Raw genomic sequence first — 18805 nt, 5'->3', positions numbered from 1 at the left:
CTAAGAGATCTGGAGCTTCTCCTGGCAGTCAAAATATCTTGCCATCCAGCTGAAGACAAGATGGCCTTGAACCAATATCCCTCTGGGTCAAGAGGTGAGAAGGGGTGACCCACCACCCCAGTAGGGCAGGTAGGGGAAGTTGATTGAAGCTCTAGTTGCCAGTAAGAGATCTGTAGGACTGGACCCCAGCGGCTTGTTCTCCTGGCTGCAAGATATGGGAGGGCGAGAGGATGGGGCACGGAATCCAATTCGGGGCTATCAGGACTATTGCAGTAGCCAAACAGCCCTCCCCTATGAGCTGTTTGACCCTGGGTGACTTGTATTACCTCTTCTCGTCCTGTATTTGGGACGAACCTTCATAACCAACCTCATCAGACCCTTGCAAGCCTCACATTCATTCATGCATTCATAGAAGCATGCATTAAGCACCTGCTGTATGCCAGGCACCGTTAGAGGTGCCGGGAACAGAGCAAAACGGACAAGAATGCCTGCCCCCAGAAGGCTGACGTTCTAGGGCAAGAGGTGGCAACTTTGAACGAATCAGAGCGATGGACGTAAAGTGCTTGGCACAGAACCTGCCAGGAATTAGTTCACGAATGCTGGTTATTGTTATTGCTACTGCGGTTATTACTGTGAACGTACTTGGATTGTGGTTTGTTAGGCAGCCCCTCGGCCCTGAGTTATAATCATTTGGCGGGAAAGCTAGAGGGTGGGCATTTGGACCCTTTTAGGAGGATAAACGCCCAACCTGGAGGTGGGGAAGGTTTGCCCTGCTAGGCAAGGAGCCCTCAGCAGCCCCTTTCTACCTCCCAGGTAAGCCCGCTAAGTCTGAGGCCAGACAGAGCTCAGCCAGGCTGAGCCAAGGGGGAAGCCAGACCATTGGGAGGCCAAGGCCCCAGGGTTTCGGGGGAGGGGGAGAGGGTGTGAGGCCCACCGGGCCTCAGCTGCCACCCACAAGTGGCTGGGGTGACGTGGGTCTGCCCTGCGTGCGATGGATAATGACTGTGTTTCTTGTCTTGTCTCTTTTCATGCCTGCTCTTTAAACTGTATATTGGCACAACGCCGTCTGAAAAACTCATCCAATCAAAATGCACTATGAAATTCATTTGTTCATCCATGACGTGGTCTGTGTGTTCATACACCAATGACTATCTCCCAACCCACCACCACCACCCCCACTCCCCGCCCGGGAACCGAAACCCATTGGTTTTTTTGGCACTGGTTACAAATCAACCTAAAAAACGCTGAACACGCCTCCCCAACTGCCCCTGCCCGCCTGCTCCCCCTCCATCTTCAACATCTGCATCTAGAATCCGGTTGGTCTTACTTCTTTCTGAAGTCTAAATACCTTACATTAACTGTGAACGCATCTTCTCGCATCAGCGTTGCATGTCACGCCCTGGGCTTTCTAAACCTGGATTGCCTGATGCACCCCCCCCACCCCCACCCCCGTATGTCTGTCCATCTCTCCAAACCCTCCCCACCCGCCCCCACCCCCTCCTTGTTCCTGCAGCCTCTCTTCCTCTGGTTGGTATTATTGGGTTCTGAATTAGAGTTTTCTGTTTGGGTTGGCTTGTGTCTTCTGCAGAGAAAACGATGGGTTTGCCCCATGCAACAAACACCTCCAACAGGACGGGTTGGCTGGCTGAGTCTCCCACCCCATTCCTTACACACAGCCCTGTACTCAGAGCCATCAGGCACTCTCTCACACCACTCCTGTCCCTGGTTAACTCCATGGATCCCGGGGCCCCAGGAAAGCTTCAACAGTCCTCACCCCATTCCAAGCGCACAAGCTCTTCGCGCCTGACCAGCAGCGATGTAAATCTCCAGGTCTGATGGAGGAGGTCCGAGGGCCTTGCAATGTGCAGGCAAAGACGCTCAAATGAGGGGGACTCAGAATGGCCAGAACCGGTTCTGGCTGAACGGCAGGACTCAGGTCTGGCTGCTTCCAGATGGACCGGCCAGCTGACGCCCTCTCCTGGAGCCCTGACCTGCATGCACTCCTGTTCCCGTCCCCTCACCAGGACCCGGTCACTAAACACATGTGCTCTCTCCTCTTTCCCGTTCAGTCTCTGACTCTCGTTCGCTCTTTCTCTCTGTCTCTTGTCTCTCTCTCTCTCCCTTTCTCTTTTTTTGCTCTTGCAATCTCCCTCTCTTCATCCTCCCCCACCCCCTGACACACACACACACACACACACACACACACACACACACACACACACACATACACACATGCACACACTATCCCTCCCTTCTGTTATATCCATCCACCCTGCAAACCCACACCCACACCCTGGATGCACCGTGTCCATCTCTCCCTCGCCTCACTTATTCGGCTCTCTGCACACGTGCACACTCCTTACTCTGTTAAATCCCACCTGCCTCTGCCCCTCCCCCACCATCCTCTGAGCCCCTTTGAAGGATCCGCAATGGCATCTTTGCACCAGGATCCCTCCCCCGCTAGCCGTACACAGGCGCCGATCCACCAAACATTTAATGAGCCCCAATTCGGTGCCACAGATGGAGGGCTGGGCAGAAGGGGACACCATCACTGCCCCCACCCCCTATGTCACCTACAATCAGGTGGGGGGAGGCAGGCATTGGTCAAATAACCCCTGAAACCCTCTTGAAATTGTAACTGCGTTGCAAGCTGAAGGATGAGCAGCGTTAACAACGTGGAGAGGGGGAGAAAAGGGCATTTGAGGCCCAGGATAGCATGTGCAAAAGTCCTGTGGCAGGTCGGAGCACGCAGGGGTCAGGGTCCGCAAGTGAGAGGGTGTGGCTGGAGCAAAGAGCAGAGGAAGGCTGACCCAGAGAAAGTGAAGAGGGCAGAAGGGGACAGGACCTTGAGGCCTTGCTGTGGGAGCCTGGGAGGATCTGGAGCAGGGGAGGTGTGATCAGAAGTGCGGTTACCAGACCCTGCAGCTGCAGAGCAGGGAGTGGGTAAGACTGGCCATCTGAGCAGGGATCTCTCCAGGACCTGGAGAAGGGTCGGGTCTGGGCTCGGGGGAGACAGGTGCCTGGAGGACTTGAGTCTGGCTTGAACTGGGAGATGGGCGTTAGGGAATGCCAGGAGAGGGCCAGGTTAGGGAAACGGCACAAGTTTGGGCACAGTGGGCTTGAAGTGCCCTGAAGGGCACCCCAGAAGAAGTCAAGTAGGCAGTGGGTTAGTGGGTCTGGAGTGCGGGGGGCAACATCTGGGCTGGAGGTGGGGTCTGCGAGTGCAGGACTTCTCTGGAGCCTTTGGGAGGGCGGTCCCCATGTCCTTCTGAGTACTCGCACCCCTGAACACAGCAAGCCTTCCAGGGCCCACCCACATCACTCCCCTTCAGCCTAAAACCAGGAAGCGCTGGGCAGGGTTGGAGGAGAGGACAGCTGTTCCTTCCTGGCTGTGGACAAAAAGATGGAAGCTAGGGAGAAGAAAGTTGGATGTTCTGGGAGCACTTGAAGGACCCTATGCAAAGCCAGGAAGAGGTGGAGGGGTGGATGAGGGCAGACTAGAACCTTCCCCTGCCCTGTCACCTGGACCTCGTTCCTTTCCACCCCTACTTCCCCCGCGCGTCTCCTGTCTCCCTGGCCCCAAGAAGGGCAGCATGCTGTCTGCACGCGTCTCCCTGCAAACGCCCCTTCTTTCTCCCGCATGGTGGCATTCCCTACCGCCCTGCTCTGCCCCGAGCCCCCAGAGGCTGCTTCCAGGGCCCGCCTGACTCCGCATGAGTCCACATGTTATGCCCCGCCCCGTGAAGGGATGGCTTGTACTCTGGGGACGGACGGGAGGGGACTGAGGACACCTGGGCCATCGGCCCTGTCCCCAGATGGAGCTGGGTGGCCAAGCAGGGCTGGGAGGCAGGTCAACAGAGCACGGAGGGTGACTGTCAGCCAAGCTGAGTTTGGGGGTTTATTCGAGGCACTTGAGAGATTCTCACAGGTGTTAGGCCCAAATGCGGTCAGGGTAGGAGCCCCACACCCCTCCCCCACCCTAGAGGCCTAAGGGTCAACTGATGTGTCCCAGAGAGCACCCTAGACTTTTCCAGAAAACCCAGAGGCCTCTTGCCAACCTCAGAAATTCCTTGAAACCCCTCTCTCTGTCTCTCAGCTCCCAGGCCAGAGCTCGCTAGATCCAGTGGCTAGGACGCCCCCAGGAACCACCAGATAGGGTGCCCATATAATCCACTGTCCAAACTTTTGAGACCGAAAGGGGTGCTGTGACTGTTGGGGCAGCCTGTATGATCAACCCTGTGCCATTCGCAGGGTGAGAGCTAGGCCAGTTCAAACGTTGCTACATGGCCTGTATCGAGCGTTCCTCCAAGTCCCCTTAAGGCCCCTTTGCCTCCAACCCACTGATCAGTGGTGGTTTCCATGCCTACCTGAAGCAGGGGTCTCAAACGCAAATGCCTCTGGGGACCAAGCAGGTGCCGTAAGCCAGGAAACCAGTTCCATTTCTAGTATGGGGGAACCGTGGCAAACTGGAGGAAACATGGCCTGATTCACGGTGGGCAACAACACCTGAGCCTCAAGTAACTGCTACCAGTGGAAGCAGCCTCAGGGGTGCCTGAAAGCCAGATGTGGGGGCAAAATCTGACTTTTAAACACTAGCAGCTATTTTTAATTTCTAAAGGAAAACTGCTCAGGCCCAACGAAATAGTTTCGTTGGCCAGACTTGGTGCATTCGTGACTTCTAGCCTCCAGTACCCCACCAGAGGCCCCAGCAGACAAGCCCCTGGACAGTCACGTAAGACCCACCATCTCCACAGCTGTCTCCCCACCCCTACCCCGACCTGGGGTTCTTCTGGCTCGGGAGGGAGGAGGTAGAGGCAGTGACTAGACAGGGGGCCTTTGAGCAGAGGCAGGGTCCACCCAGGGAGGTCCTGGGGGCAGGGACAGCCCCACCTCCCGGCCCCCAGCACCGGCCCCTCGGTGGGCCTGGGCTGACGGGAGCTCACCCACCCACGGGCGCTGCGTACTTCCTGCTTCCTGCAGGCCTGGTCCCGTGCTACTCCACCCAGCTCCAGAAGCTGAGAAGCCATCCCTGAGAGGGGGGAAAGGGCCCCAAATGCATCTTCTCCGACTCAGCGGGCAGCGAGGACTCGCCCTGCAGCCGAACAGCCCCAGCTCCCTCCCGTCCTCCCCATTCCCGCTCGCCAAGGGGGTAAGAAAAGATGCTCTTCCGCTTCTCCAATTGGCTTGAGCCACTGCTCCTCTTGGCCGTGGGGTGAGGTCAGGGCGGGCAGGAGAGGGTGGGCAGCTCAGCAGGGCAGGGCAGGGTGCCCGGTGAGTCCCACGACAGATGCATTTCTGGCCCGGAGCGTAACATGCCCTCGGAACCCACACATGTCCACCAGGCCTGAGCGTGCTGGCTGCCCCCACCCCGCCCTGGTGTTTGTGCATCGTACACGTGTGATGGATTTGGGAACTTGACCTGCTTGTGTCCTATTGTCTCAGTGCATTTGGTTGTTGGGAGAAACAAAAACCATCTCGATTTTTTTCCTGATTGGATGATTCTCGGATATATTTTCTTTTCCTTGTTCTTTTGTTATTTCTTCCACGACCCGACCCACCCACATTCCTTTCTCTTCCTTCCTTTTTCTTTCCTTTCCCCATTGAGGGTGGGGCAGGCAGGGAGGGTTTATGCCTTTGAGTTGATGCCTTTTCCTCCCTCTCACCCTTTCTCCTCCCCGCACCCCACTTCGTTTTTTCGAGTTTTTTCCTCCGCACCATTGCATTAATAGTGCTTTCTCTCCTCTCGCTCCTTATTTGGGGTCTGGCTTGCTTTTTCCTGTTGGTTGGCTTCATGTAGGGGCCTCTGTGAGTGGTGACAGCTCTGAGCCCCTGGGGGTGGGTTGATGGTCACCCCTCTTTCTCCGTCTCCCCAGAATAACTTCATCAACCTGAGCTTCCTGCGCCTCTTCCGAGCGGCCCGGCTCATCAAACTCCTCCGTCAGGGTTACACCATCCGGATTCTTCTCTGGACCTTTGTGCAGTCCTTCAAGGTGAGCCCCTGCCCCTGCCTCCAGCCCAGGGCTGAAAAGAAAAATCAGGATCCCCCCCACCCTGACCTGCTCTGGCTGAATCTAGAAATCAGGGGGAAATGCCTCTATGATACATCTTGCTGAGAATGTGTTATATGCAGGGGTCTTGTCTAACTTCCTGCCCTTGTGTGTCTTGAGAGCTCCAAGGGGAATCTCCCAGAGCCACCAAAGAGGCCCACCAACCCTGGCACCACTCTGGCACAGCATGAGGCCACCCCATGGGGGTGGAGCACTGGGACAAATGAAGGAAACAGTGTGGATAAGAGCCCTCCGGCACTTTTTTTTTTTTTTTTTTTTTTTTCTGCGGTACGCGGGCCTCTCACTGTCGTGGCCTCTCCCGTTGCGGAGCACAGGCTCCGGACGCGCAGGCTCAGCGACCATGATGGCTCACGGGCCCAGCCGCTCCGCAGCACGTGGGATCCTCCCGGACCTGGGCACGAACCCGCGTCCCCTGCATCGGCAGGCGGACTCGCAACCACTGCACCACCAGCGAAGCCCTCCCAGCACTATTCTTAATTGCCTTCCTTCCCACCAGGCCCTGCCCTATGTCTGTCTGCTGATTGCCATGCTTTTCTTCATCTACGCCATCATTGGGATGCAGGTGAGCGCCAGCCCCCCACTAAGGTTCCCTGAGCACTCCCAAGTAGGGCCACCGCCCTTAGGTGTGGGTGGGTTAAGGGAGCCCAGTTCAGAGAGGCAGCCCTGAAGGTTGAGTGGAGTTTTCCCCGGAGCCACTAGGGGGCGTGGCCACCCCTAGTCATCACCATCTAATTCCCCAGGTGTTTGGCAACATTGGCATCGACGTAGAGGACGAGGACAGTGACGAGGATGAATTCCAAATCACTGAGCATAATAACTTCCGGACCTTCTTCCAGGCCCTCATGCTTCTCTTCCGGTACGAAGGGGGCACACTTTCATCCTTCTCTTCTGGTTGCCGGGTTGGGGTGTGCCCTCAACCCTCTGTTCCACTGAGCTTTGGAGTGGGCGTGGGGGGCCAAGGGGACCCTGGCAGGGCAGGAGCTGAAGGCCCTGGGACGTAAACATGAAGGCACTTTCAGGCATTATCTCACTGAATGCTCCTGAGCGTCCTGTCGAGGGGTTCTTGGCAACCACACCTGACAGATGAGGAAAAAGGCTTATAGACTCTGAATAGACTCTGAGGCTTGATTCTTAATCCTGGCTGCACTTAGGGTTCCTTCATTCATTCATCAGAGGTTTATTGAGCACCTATTGTGTGCCAGGCACTGCTGTAAATACTGGGAACAAAGCAGAGACAACATTTTCTGCCCTCTGGGTGCTTCTATTCCCATGGGGGAGGCAGACAATCAAGAATCAAATTATATAGGGAGGGTGGGAGGGAGAGAGACGTAAGAGGGAAGAGACATGGGAACATATGTATATGTATAACTGATTCACTTTGTTGTAAAGCAGAAACTAACACACCATTGTAAAACAGTTATACTCCAATAAAGATGTTAAAAAAAAGAATCAAATTATAGCAGATACTAGAAGGAGATAAAATTCAAGATTAAGAGGGACATGGAGGCACAAAAGAACAAATAATGTGTGATTCCACTTACATGAGGTACCCAAAATGGGCAAATTCTTAGGGGAAATAACTAGAATCAATATTGTCAGGGGCTGGGAGAGGGGAATAGGGGGAGTTATTGTTTAATGGGGTACAATTTTTCAGTTTGGGATGATAAAAAGGTTCTGGAGGTGGATAGTGGTGATGGTTGTGTGGCACTGTAAATGTGCTTATTGCCATTGAATTATACACTTAAATGCTTAAAATTATTAAATTTATGTATATTTTTGTCACACTAAATTTTTTTCTCAAGTAACAACTGAAAAAAAAAAAAAGGAAAGCTGATAGATCACGCCTCCCTTGAGGGTGATATTTGAGAGAAACAATTGAGAGAGGGAACCATGTGGATATCTGGGGAAGGGCAGTCCAGGTAGAGGGTACAGCAAGTGCAAAGGCCCTGAAGCAGGAGCATAGCTGTCAGGTTGGAGGACAGCAAGGAGACCAGTGTGCCTGGAGCAGAGTAACCTGAGAAAGAAATAAGAAATGACAATCACCTAGAGAGAGGGAAGCTTTTGAAACATACCTATGTCTCCGGGCCACATCCCAAACCAGTTAAATCCAAGTCTATGGGAGTGGGGCATTGGCATCAGCATTTTTAAAAAAACATTCTCCTTGGGCTTTAATGCACAGCAGCCAAGGATGAGAATCCCCCACTCTGAGCTCCAAGAGGAAAAAAGTGATTTACCTGGGACTTGAACCAACACCAGTCCAGCTCCAGAGCTTAAGTGTTTAACCTCAATGCTCTGCCTCCCTGGGGTGGTGGTGGGGGGGGGTGCTGGTGTCCATAGCTGGATACCCAGGTCCCTGATGCCCCCTCTCTGTCCTCAGGAGTGCCACTGGGGAGGCTTGGCACAACATCATGCTCTCCTGCCTCAGCGGTAAACCCTGTGATAAGAACTCTGGCATCCTGACTCATGAGTGCGGCAATGAATTTGCCTATTTTTACTTCGTTTCCTTCATCTTCCTCTGCTCATTTCTGGTGAGTCTGTGGACATGTGTGGGTGGGCTCCCTAGACCTGGCTCCCTCTCAAGGGTGTGGATGCTATAGAACGTGGCTGTGTTACACACTTTCTCCCTCCAAGCCTTCTCTGGGCCAGCCCAGGATTAAGTTAACCAGGGTTCCTCACCCTCGGCACTGTTGACATCAGGAGCTGCGTCATTCTCTGATGGAGGTTGTTCTGTGCATGCTGGGATGTTTGACAGCATCCCTGGCCTTGATCCACTAGATGCCAGTAGCACATGCCCCACTACCCTCCCAGTTGTGACAACCAAAAATGTCTCCAGCCATTATCAAGTGTCCCCTGGGGGAGGGAGCAGAATCTCCCCCATTTGAGACCCACTGGGTATGCTGTGGGAAAAACTAATGGAGCTCAGAGCTGGCCCAGGACCCATCTAGTTGAGCTGTGGTAGACTCCCATCTGCCCTCTGAAAGGTGGGTGCCTTCCTCTGTATGATCAGGAGGCAGGAAAAAGTCAGCCACATAAACATTCTCTGGGAGCTTTGCAAAAAATTGAATGGGTTTTCACTAGTAAAAGATAAGTTTGCCAAGAGGAGGACTCTCCTAGGACCAGAGAATATAAAGCACTGCAAGGTTGAAACCAGGAGGAATGAAAATATATATCAGGAACCTCCATCCTGCTCTCTCACTGTCTCTGGGGCCTCATCTCGGCAAATCTTTTCTGTTCTCCACTCTTCCTGGAGCAGTTTGAGCACAGTCAGAAGAACTGAAACTATCTAGGTATTTCAAGCAGAGGGGATTTAATATAGGGACTGGCTACACAGGCTTGAAAGAGCAAACAGAGAACACTGAAGTCACCAGGGATTAACACCTGCAGGAAGGCCAGGGCTGGGGTGTTAAAAGGAAAAGAAGGTGTTACCAACCAACCCAGCTGCCCACGGCACCCCTGAGGGAGTGCTGGCACCCTAGCTATCTGCTGCCCCTGGACAACTGAAGACAGTTTCCTGTGGCTGCTGTCATGAAGAACCACAAACTTGGTGGCTTAAAACAACAAAAACTTATCCTCTCACCGTTCTGGAGGCTACAAGTCTGACCACAGTGTTGGCAGGGTCATGATCCCTCCAGAGCCTCTAGGGTAGGATCCTTCCTGGCCTCTCCCAGCTTCTGGTGGCCACAGGTGGTGTTCCTTGGTTTGTGGCAGCATCACTCCAATCACTGCCTCTGTCATCTCATGGTCTCCTCTGTGTGTGTCTGTGTCCAGATTTCCCTCTTATGAGGACAGCAGTCATATTGAATTTAGCCGACCTTAATCCAGTATGATCTCATCTTAACTTGATGATGTGCACAAAGACCCTTTTTTCAAATAAGGTCACTTTCACAGGCACAGGGGGCCAGGATTTGAACATATCTTTTTGGGGCACACAGTTCAACCCACAACACAGACCCACATGGGAAGCAGAAGGAAGCTCCTCTCCTTCTCTCTCCTCCCCAGGCTGGCCCCCTAACCATGGCTCCTACTGGCAGGATGTAAGCTGCCCGGGGAGTGTGGAAGATGTTATTTTCAGAATCTCAACCCAAGGACCGGCATCTGTCAGCAAAAGCCCAACACATCCACCCTCTTCAGACCAGCGGTCGGTCTCACACTGAGCGACTTGCAGCCTAAGTCTCACAGCAACACACCCTCCAAGTCCAATGTCAACAGCCATTGACCTAGACGGTCCCTTGCCCAGTTCCAAATTCCCAGAAGAGAGTCTGAATGGGCCATCCTAGCTCATGGTCAAATGACCACCCTTGTCTTAGTAGCTTTGGGTGCATACGGAGACACAGTCTTATGCTACATCCCACCTGGGAAGGGCAGGCACCCTAGAAGACATCTACAACACTTGATCATCAGCCCTTCATAGGCAGGAATTTTTGTTTAGTTCACTGCTGCATCCCCGACACCTAGGAAAGTGACTGGCCCACAGCAGGTGCTCAATCAATATCACGAAATGATGAATTTAAAATAGAGTCGCTAGCAGACATAGAGAATGGGCTTGACACGGCGGGGAGGGGAAGCTGGGGCAAAGTGAGAGTAGCACTGACATATATACACTACCAAATGTGAAATACATAGCTAGTGGGAAGCAGCTGCATAGCCAGGGAGATCAGCTTGGTGCTTTGTGACCATCTAGAAGGGTGGGATAGGGAGGGTGGGAGGGAAGCTCAAGAGGGAGGGGATATGGGGATATATGTATGCATATGGCTGATTCACTTTGTTGTACAACAGAAACTAGCACAGCACTGTGAAGCAATTATACTCCAATAACGATGTATATAGGGACACCTAGAATTACAGGTCATTTATTAAGCACCTACTATGCTTACATCTACACACTTGCTTAATACCTACTACGTGCCAGGCCTTATACTAGGCACTAGGGATATAAGGAGAGAACATATTTCTCTCAGTTTGCAGGGGTGTTGGGCAGACAAGTCAGGAGACAGTAGCAATACAATCTGATATGTGCTTTGATAGGGGAAACTCAGACTGAGGGAAGGAAGATTTCAAAGAATGGCCCTCAGGAATTGTGGGCAGGGCTTAGACCATGTAACCAAGTAACAGAAATTCAACCGAAACTGACAAGTGAAATATGCAGTTCACTAACTTATATAACTGAAAAGTCCAAATGAGGCTGGATCCAGGCAATAGCAGACCCTGTCCTCTTTGCTGTTCTCCTTCACACTGGTTTTATTCTCAAACTTTCGCCCTATAAAGGGAAGATGGCTGCCAGAGTGCCAGCAAAAATCCCAAGGAAGGCTCTCATTGGCCCCCTTGGGTAATGTGCCCCTCCCTAACCAATCACAAGGTCAAGTGACCACCACCTGTGAAGCCAGCCACACCCAACAACAGCATCTAAGTATAAGGGCAGGGGTTTCCCCAGGTGCTATTATCCAAAGGGAGAAAAATGATGTCCACTGAGGGAGCAACATTTACTAAGGCCTGGAGGCAAGACTGGTGCAAGCACCCCATGTGCTAAAGGCTAGAAGAGCACATGACAAGGTGCTACAAGATGTAGACAAATGCAGGAAAATTCATCCATCCATCCATCCATCGAAGAAATATTTGCTGAGTGCTTACTTTACGCTGGGATGGAAACATGACAGGGCCCATGGAGTATTCACTTTGGTCTTGTTGAGGGTCAGGTGTGGTAGGATTTGGGGTCATGGTGGTCCCCTTGGTGTTGGCCTCTATTTAACATAGCCTCTCTACCTCTCTGATTGTCTCTGTCCGTCACTGTTGGTCTTTATCTCTTTGTATCTTTCTCTGTCTCCATCTTTATCTCTGTCTCTGTCTCTCTCCCCCATCTCCATTTCTCCATCTCTCTGTCTCTGGGCTCCTTCTGTGGGCATGTGTCTTTCCTCTATCTCCCCCATCTCTTTCTCTGGCTACCTTTTCCCATTTTTATCTCCCTCCCTCTCTCCCTCTGGGCCTCTGTGTATATGTGTTTGGATGTGTCTCCCTCTCCCCCACCCCGTCTCGGCCCCTGGGGTCCCCACAGATGCTGAACCTTTTTGTTGCTGTCATCATGGACAACTTTGAGTACCTCACCCGAGACTCCTCCATCCTGGGTCCCCACCACCTGGATGAGTACGTGCGTGTCTGGGCTGAGTACGACCCCGCAGCGTGGTAAGCAGTCACCCCAAATCCTCCAGCCACATCACCCACCTTTCTCTGGCACTGGAGCACAGTCTAGGTCAGGATCCAGACCTTGGGGTGTTGGCTCCCTGGAGAACTAGCAGGGATTTCAGGAGGATCAGCCTAGAAAAAAAGAGATGAGAATCAGCACCCTCACCCATCCTGGATTAAATGATTTGGGTACCACTGCTGCCCAAACCCCAGGTTTTCTGGGAGACGAGGGAGGGGATCCACCACGAGTTCACCTCCTATGAGTCTCTCCTACCCCCGCCACTGTGAGGCTTCCAGATGGTGAGGACAAGTTATCCAAGCCCCAGGAAGGAAGCCAGAGGCCTCTGAGCCTCATTTCTCCTGGGAGTATGGGGAGAAGGGCTGGTTTAGTACCCTTGGCAGACAGAATTGGCTGCAAGATCAGAGTGGTGGAACCCAGCTCCCATCGGGATCCCAGGACTCTGGAGCAGGTGGTCACACAAGGCTAGGGGAGAGGACACAGGACCTTGGTGGTTTCTTGCATCTTTATGGTCACGGAGGGAGTGAGCTCTCCCATCTCCGTAGGCACAAGAGTGCCCCCTCCTGGTTGACAGGTGATGGTTTCCAAATGTGGTCTCCGCCCTGCTCAAGTGTATTGAGTGCCTGCTCAACACCAAGCCCTTGCAGGATGCTCAGAGGTGCCATCCTGATGCTCAGAGCCCACCAACCACAAACTGAAGATTCTAGTTCAGGCTAAGCTTGGGGCCTGAGAAGGCATTAAATGGGGGCCCTCACCAGCCTGAACACTAGAGGGGAGCCTCATGAAGAAGGCGGGGTGGAGTGGATCCTTGCCATTCTTTCAGCCCCGGACAACCCTCCATGAGACCAAGAGGCTGGGGTGAGCTGCGGGGCTGGGGCTTGACTTTCAGCTGGTTCCTAACTCTTCCTCTTTTGATTTTAGGTCACAGCAGTTGGATGCTGTCCCCCTGTCCTCTATTCCACGAGCCCCCCGAGCCCCCAGTGTAGCCAATGTAGATTGTGGAGGAGGGAGACACAGAGAGCCCTGGGGGAGGTTCCCCCAGCCCAGAGCTCCCGACCCACTCCACATGAAACCCTCTGCCCCAGGGTCTGTGAGTGTCTGGGAACATCTCAGGGACCTTCACTCATCCCACATCTCCCCTACTCCAAGCCAGGGGGTCCCCAGCCCCTGGCATCATGACCTCACTGTGTGCACGGGGAGCCAGTGTGAACGCAGCTTAACCCTGTGCCTCCACTAATCCCCTCTCTTCTCCTTTCAGCGGTCGGATTCATTATAAGGATATGTACAGTTTATTGCGCGTAATATCTCCCCCTCTCGGCTTAGGCAAGAAATGTCCTCATAGGGTTGCTTGCAAGGTTTGATTTCCACTAAAACCTGCTAGCATCCATGGAATGAGTGTGGCTTGGGGTTCTTCAATATATATATTTCATATATATATATATATATATATAAAATCTAAAAAACAGAGCCATCTCTCTCTTTTGCACTAAACTAGAAAACTTAGCCAACAGAATGCAGTCACATAGACTTGATGAAGCATGGAACATATATCTCTCCGTTCCCTTCAGCCATTTCTGCTTGCTCTTAGCTGAAGCTGCCCATCCCGGGGTCTCAACGGCACCCCAAATCAGACACATCCGGGGGGATTGTAACTTTGCATTGACCCACACACACCATTTCCTCCACTCTCCCCTCCTCCACCCTTCGCCTCCCAAAGCCCCCAGCCCTCCTTCCACTGCCCTGGCCCCTCTTCCCCATCTAGGCTCCCTCAGAGACCAGCCTCAGCCAAACCAGAGAACTTGACCCAGTTTTTTAAATGACACTCAACCAAAGCATTGCTTCCAAGTGAGAAGCCCCCACTTCCGTCCACATTCCACCAGAACCATAGCTCAGAGTCAAAAGTGAATCTGACTTTTCTCTTTTCTCTCTCTCTCTCCCTGCTCGTAAGCAGTGAAATAATCTTTTTTTAATTACCTCTTCCATTTTTTTCCTCCTCTTTTCCATTTATTTGAAATACCTATTTTATCGTTCTCTGCATCTTTCTCTCTCTATTTTTTCGGCTCGTGTGATTTTTTTGTTTTGGTTTTTTGGTTTTTTTTTTTTTTTTTTGGTTGTTTTTTTTTTTTTTTTTCCTTCCTTTTCTTCCCCTCCCTCCACCCACCCTTCCTTTGGTTCTCCGTTCCCACCCCCGTTTTTTGTTTTCGGTGCTGCCAGGGGCCGCATGCCTTACCCGGACATGTATCAGATGCTGAGACACATGTCTCCGCCCCTGGGTCTGGGGAAGAAGTGTCCGGCCAGAGTGGCTTACAAGGTAGTCTAACCCTTGCCGACCACCAATGTCCGGGCACTGGGGATTTTTCAGTGCTGACCAGGAACGACCAGCCGAGTCTCTTTTTCCAGCGTTACTGTTCTTTTTTTTCTTTTTCTTTTTTCCTTTTTTTCCCCTTTCCTCCTTGAGTAAATGGATCATGACCATACCTTGATTCTAAGCAGTATACTGTGTCCGTCCTTTCTGATCAGTGTGTCTTGGTGTTTTGAGACTCTATTATGGCCGACACGCCGGGGGGAGGGTGAGGGGAGCCCCCAGGTCCCCTCGCACCTGGTCCCCCAGGAACCAAATTGGACACAAACACCCTTTGGGAGGTGGGGGTCGCCAGTGAGCCCAGAGCGGCCCCCATGCCCAGACCTGGGCAGGTGCCTTGCAGGGAGGGGCTTGGACCCCATCTTTTGTATCTTGAGCCCCCAGGTCTCACGGCCCCCCACACACACCTGAAGCTGATCTCTGACCTAGGGCCTTGGGGGATCCAAGACTTCCCGGGAAGCACCCAGAGCCTCTCCTCCCCTCCCTCCCCCCTGGAGTTGCTACCCCAGTCTTCCTGTCCCTAAGCCACCCATCTCCCTCCAAGACACCCCAACATGCCCCTCCATTGTTCCAGAGTGGGCAGGCGGGCCGCAGCTGGACCCCTGGACCGTGGCACCCTGACGCAGGCCATGCACGCTGCCTTGGCGGGGGCCTGGGGCGGGCAGGCACCATGGCCGACCGGGGGGGTGGTGCATGCTGGCTGAAGGAGCCGCCAGGCGGCTGGGCCGGGCCACCCCTCTAGACCCCGTCCCGGAATCTCCCTTGGCGCCCAAGGACAGATGCTCTGTTCCCCCTAACTCATCCACTAGAAGTTCAGAGATGACCTTTACAGTCAGCCCCTCCAAAAAAAAAAAAAAAAATGGTCCCATCATTCCATTCACCCATCCATCTTGGCCTACTCAGTCTAAGAGAGACCTCCCTCCCCTCTGTCCATCCCATTTCTTCCTACCTCGTGTAAACACCTCCCCACAACCTCATTCCTCCTCCTCCTCCTCCTCCTCCCTCCATGAACTCCTCCTTCCCAGGAGAGACCAGGAGATGGCCCCACCAGCCTTACCATGTACCTGTCGCTTCTCTAATTTTCTTTTGTCCTTCTCTTGGTCTCTCCTTGGCTGAGTGTGTGTGTGTGTGTGTGTGTGAGCGTGTGCAAGAGAGAGGGAGAGAGTGCCCTTCCCTTCCTGGTCTCTGTGCAGGGCCGCCACGGGTCCATAAGGCACTTTGGTGCAAATTTGATATGAACATCCTTTGCACAGAACACTTTGTCTGTGGGAAAACAATTGGAATCCACGGGGAGAGCAAGACACTTTTCCAGGGCTTCCCTGGTGGCGCAGTGGTTGAGAGTCCGCCTGCCGATGCAGGGGACACGGGTTCGTGCCCCAGTCTGGGAGGATCCCACGTGCCGCGGAGTGGCTGGGCCCGTGAGCCATGGCCGCTGCGCCTGCGCGTCCGGAGCCTGTGCTCCGCAATGCGAGAGGCCACAGCAGTGAGAGGCCCGCATACCGCAAAAAAAAAAAAAAAAAAAAAAAAAAAAGACACTTTTCCACTATCAGCTGGGAAGTTGTCATTTAAATACACAAATCCATGATTTCTAAGATGGGGAGCCGTTTGTGCAGTGCACAGCCTGCACAGCTGTGCACAGTGGCCCAGTGTGTATGTGTTTCTCTGTCTACCATCTCCCTCCCCACCCTGCCTCAACCCATCTCTTGTGTTCGGCTCTGAGTTTGCCATCCCCTTCGCCATCTCCAACTCTGTGTTTCCCGCTGACCTGTGTCTGAATCCTCTGGTGAACATCAATCTCCATCTCCGTGCCACCTCATCCTGGGCTGGTGCACACTAGCCCAGCATCCTCTCCCACGCCACCAAGCATGGGGGACAGAGCCCCTGCCTGGGATACAGGGAATCTTTTCTTCCCTGGGCCATGGGAACACCTCCCTCACCCCTTCCCCCTGCCATTGCACAAAGAGCCAAGATCCGGAAATGCCCCTGAGATACACTTTCCACGGAGCTATGAATGAGTCTCGAGATTCCGTCTGCATGCACCCCTGTCTGCTGTTCTGTGTGTCATGGCCTCGCTGCATGTGCTGCGCGAGGGGCCCGCCCCATCAACAGGGGGAGTCGCCTGCCTGCCGCTTCTCGGAGGAATGATGTGGTCTGTGCCCATCTGGTCTGGTCTGGGCCGAGCCAGGGGTTGGGGGTGGAGAGCCAGCGGCCCCCCCAGAGGCTGCGGCAATGGACCCCTCTGCCTGGCTGCTGCATGTCTGCTGCGATCTGGCTTGTGCTTTTCTTCTTTGGGGTCAGAATGGAACGGAGCTGTCCAGAAGAACTCTGGGGCAGGGCAAGGATGTGGGCCAACCCTGGAAATGCCAGCCCTAGGGTCCAGCAGGCGGGCAAGGAACGGGCAGGGGCTCCGCAGCATAGGAGAGCCCCCAGTGCCCTCCCTGAGGGAGCCACCGAGGGCAATCAGGAAATGGAACACCAGGACAGGTAACCTGAGGGTGGGGGGCGCCCTAGCCGCTGCCTTCAGAGTTCTTCCTGGGGCTCCCTGGGTAGGGTGGGTCTGACTCACGGGATCGGGGCAGGGTGCCTGGGAATGACTGCCCTTGCCTTTGGTTTTCTGTAGAGGCTCCTGCGGATGGATCTGCCTGTTGCTGATGACAACACCGTCCACTTCAATTCTACCCTCATGGCTCTGATCCGCACAGCCCTGGATATCAAGATCGCCAAGGGTAAGGGCAGGAACAGGAGCAGAGAGGTGGGGCAGGGTGGATGGAGCCAGGGCCTCGGAGGGCTCACCCAGTCACCTGCTCAGCAGATATTGGGAGCTTCCCTCCTGTGTGCCGGACACCGGTCTAAGCATGGAGGATGCATGTTACACTTCCAGCGGGGGGGGGGGGCCTCCCGGGCTCCCCAACGAGGTTGTGAAGGAGTCACTTGGATACCTGGGGAGAAAGCGCTCCAGACAGAGGGACCAGCGGTGCAGAGCCCCTCCCCCCAGCTGGGGCTGGGTTGAACTGACTCGCTCTCTGCTCATGGGGGCACCAAGCAGCCTCCAGAGCAGAGGGGGCCCCTACGCCCTCTAACCACAGTGGGGAGAAGGTAGGGAGAAGTGGAGAGAAGCTAGGAGGAGGCCTGACATAACTCATGTGAACACAGGATGGCGGCTCGGAAGGAGGGGATATGGAATATTCAGATTCTGGATATCTCCTGGGAGTCAAGAGGACCCGATGCTGATGCATGGAACGCGGGGTGCGAGGGAAAGAGGCAACAAGGCCACCCCCAGGGGTTGGGGCCCCAGTGCGTGAAGGATGGAGCTGCCGTGCCCTGAGACAGAAGAGATGGCAGGGGCAGGTTTGGGGCAAAGGGAGGGCAGGAGGTGACACATGAAGATGGTAGCTAGGCAGGGGGCTCTCCAACTTACACTTCTGGTAGAGGCCCCCCGAGAAGGCTCTAAAGGAAGCGAGGGGATGAGTCTTCCTGGCTGGGTTGAAGAGGTAGAGTCAGGAGGCGTCAGATGCTGGCAGATTTTCAGCCAGGAGACTGGACGAGCTCTCCAAGGGGATGAGTGGATCGAGAGACCCCCGAAGACTGAGCTTGGGGCCACCCCAAGCTCAGTTCACCCCAGCATTAAAGGTGGCCAGGGAAGTGGGTGGAGACCAAGGAAGCTCAGGCTCCTAAAAGGCGTCTCCAGTGTGTCAGGTGCTGCCCCAGCAGCCAAGGAAGATGAGGACCAAGAGTGACTGGTGGGTCTTGTGCCAGGTCACCACTGGTCACTTTGACCAGGGCAGCTCTGGCGGGGGGGTCATGGCCTTCCTGTCTGGAGTGGGCTTCTGAGGCCTGGCGGTTGACTGGATGTGACATGGCAGCTGATGGGATGGCAGGGCAGAGAGAGCAGCACATGGGTCACCAGAGAGAAGGAAGTTGGGAGAGTAGCTGGTGGAGGGCTGTGTCCATCGTCCAGCAGAGGGTTGGGAATCAGGGCCTGAAGAGAGAGGCCAGGACTCCACCCAGCTGAAGCCCCTGGGAGGTTATAAGGAAGGAAGACTGCAGTTTAGGGACACATGTTCTTTCCAGGGTCCTGGGGAGAAGGAGCCAAAACTGGAAGTTGCTAAGAGTGGGGACATTCAGGGAAGGAGACCAGCAGCTTCCAGTGGGACAGTGCCCAGTGAAGGCGCGGAACAC

At 54.1% G+C, this 18805-nt stretch overlaps 1 protein-coding gene across 12 annotated transcripts in view; it reads left to right on the top strand.

Moving 5' to 3' along the window:
- CACNA1A (calcium voltage-gated channel subunit alpha1 A) overlaps positions 1–18805 on the top strand; it is a 246207-nt gene that overhangs the window by 212075 nt on the left and 15327 nt on the right. For 8 of the 12 annotated variants that reach the window (XM_067032656.1, XM_067032658.1, XM_059059986.2 and 5 more), the window contains 7 exons: positions 5874–5990; positions 6565–6630; positions 6809–6924; positions 8446–8596; positions 12118–12245; positions 13523–13619; positions 17247–17352. In XM_067032656.1, coding sequence (XP_066888757.1) covers positions 5874–5990; positions 6565–6630; positions 6809–6924; positions 8446–8596; positions 12118–12245; positions 13523–13619; positions 17247–17352 — 781 coding nt within the window. Of the gene's footprint in view, positions 1–5873; positions 5991–6564; positions 6631–6808; positions 6925–8445; positions 8597–12117; positions 12246–13522; positions 13620–14478; positions 14576–17246; positions 17353–18805 lie in introns of all 12 variants that reach the window. The other 4 variants (XM_067032659.1, XM_059059987.2, XM_067032660.1 and 1 more) reach the window with 1 other exon arrangement.

This window comes from Kogia breviceps, chromosome 4 (assembly GCF_026419965.1).
Source record: "Kogia breviceps isolate mKogBre1 chromosome 4, mKogBre1 haplotype 1, whole genome shotgun sequence".
Classification (NCBI taxonomy): Eukaryota; Metazoa; Chordata; class Mammalia; order Artiodactyla; family Physeteridae; genus Kogia; species Kogia breviceps.
Note: the sequence above shows the minus strand (reverse complement) of the source record. Positions and strands in the feature narration are given on the sequence as shown.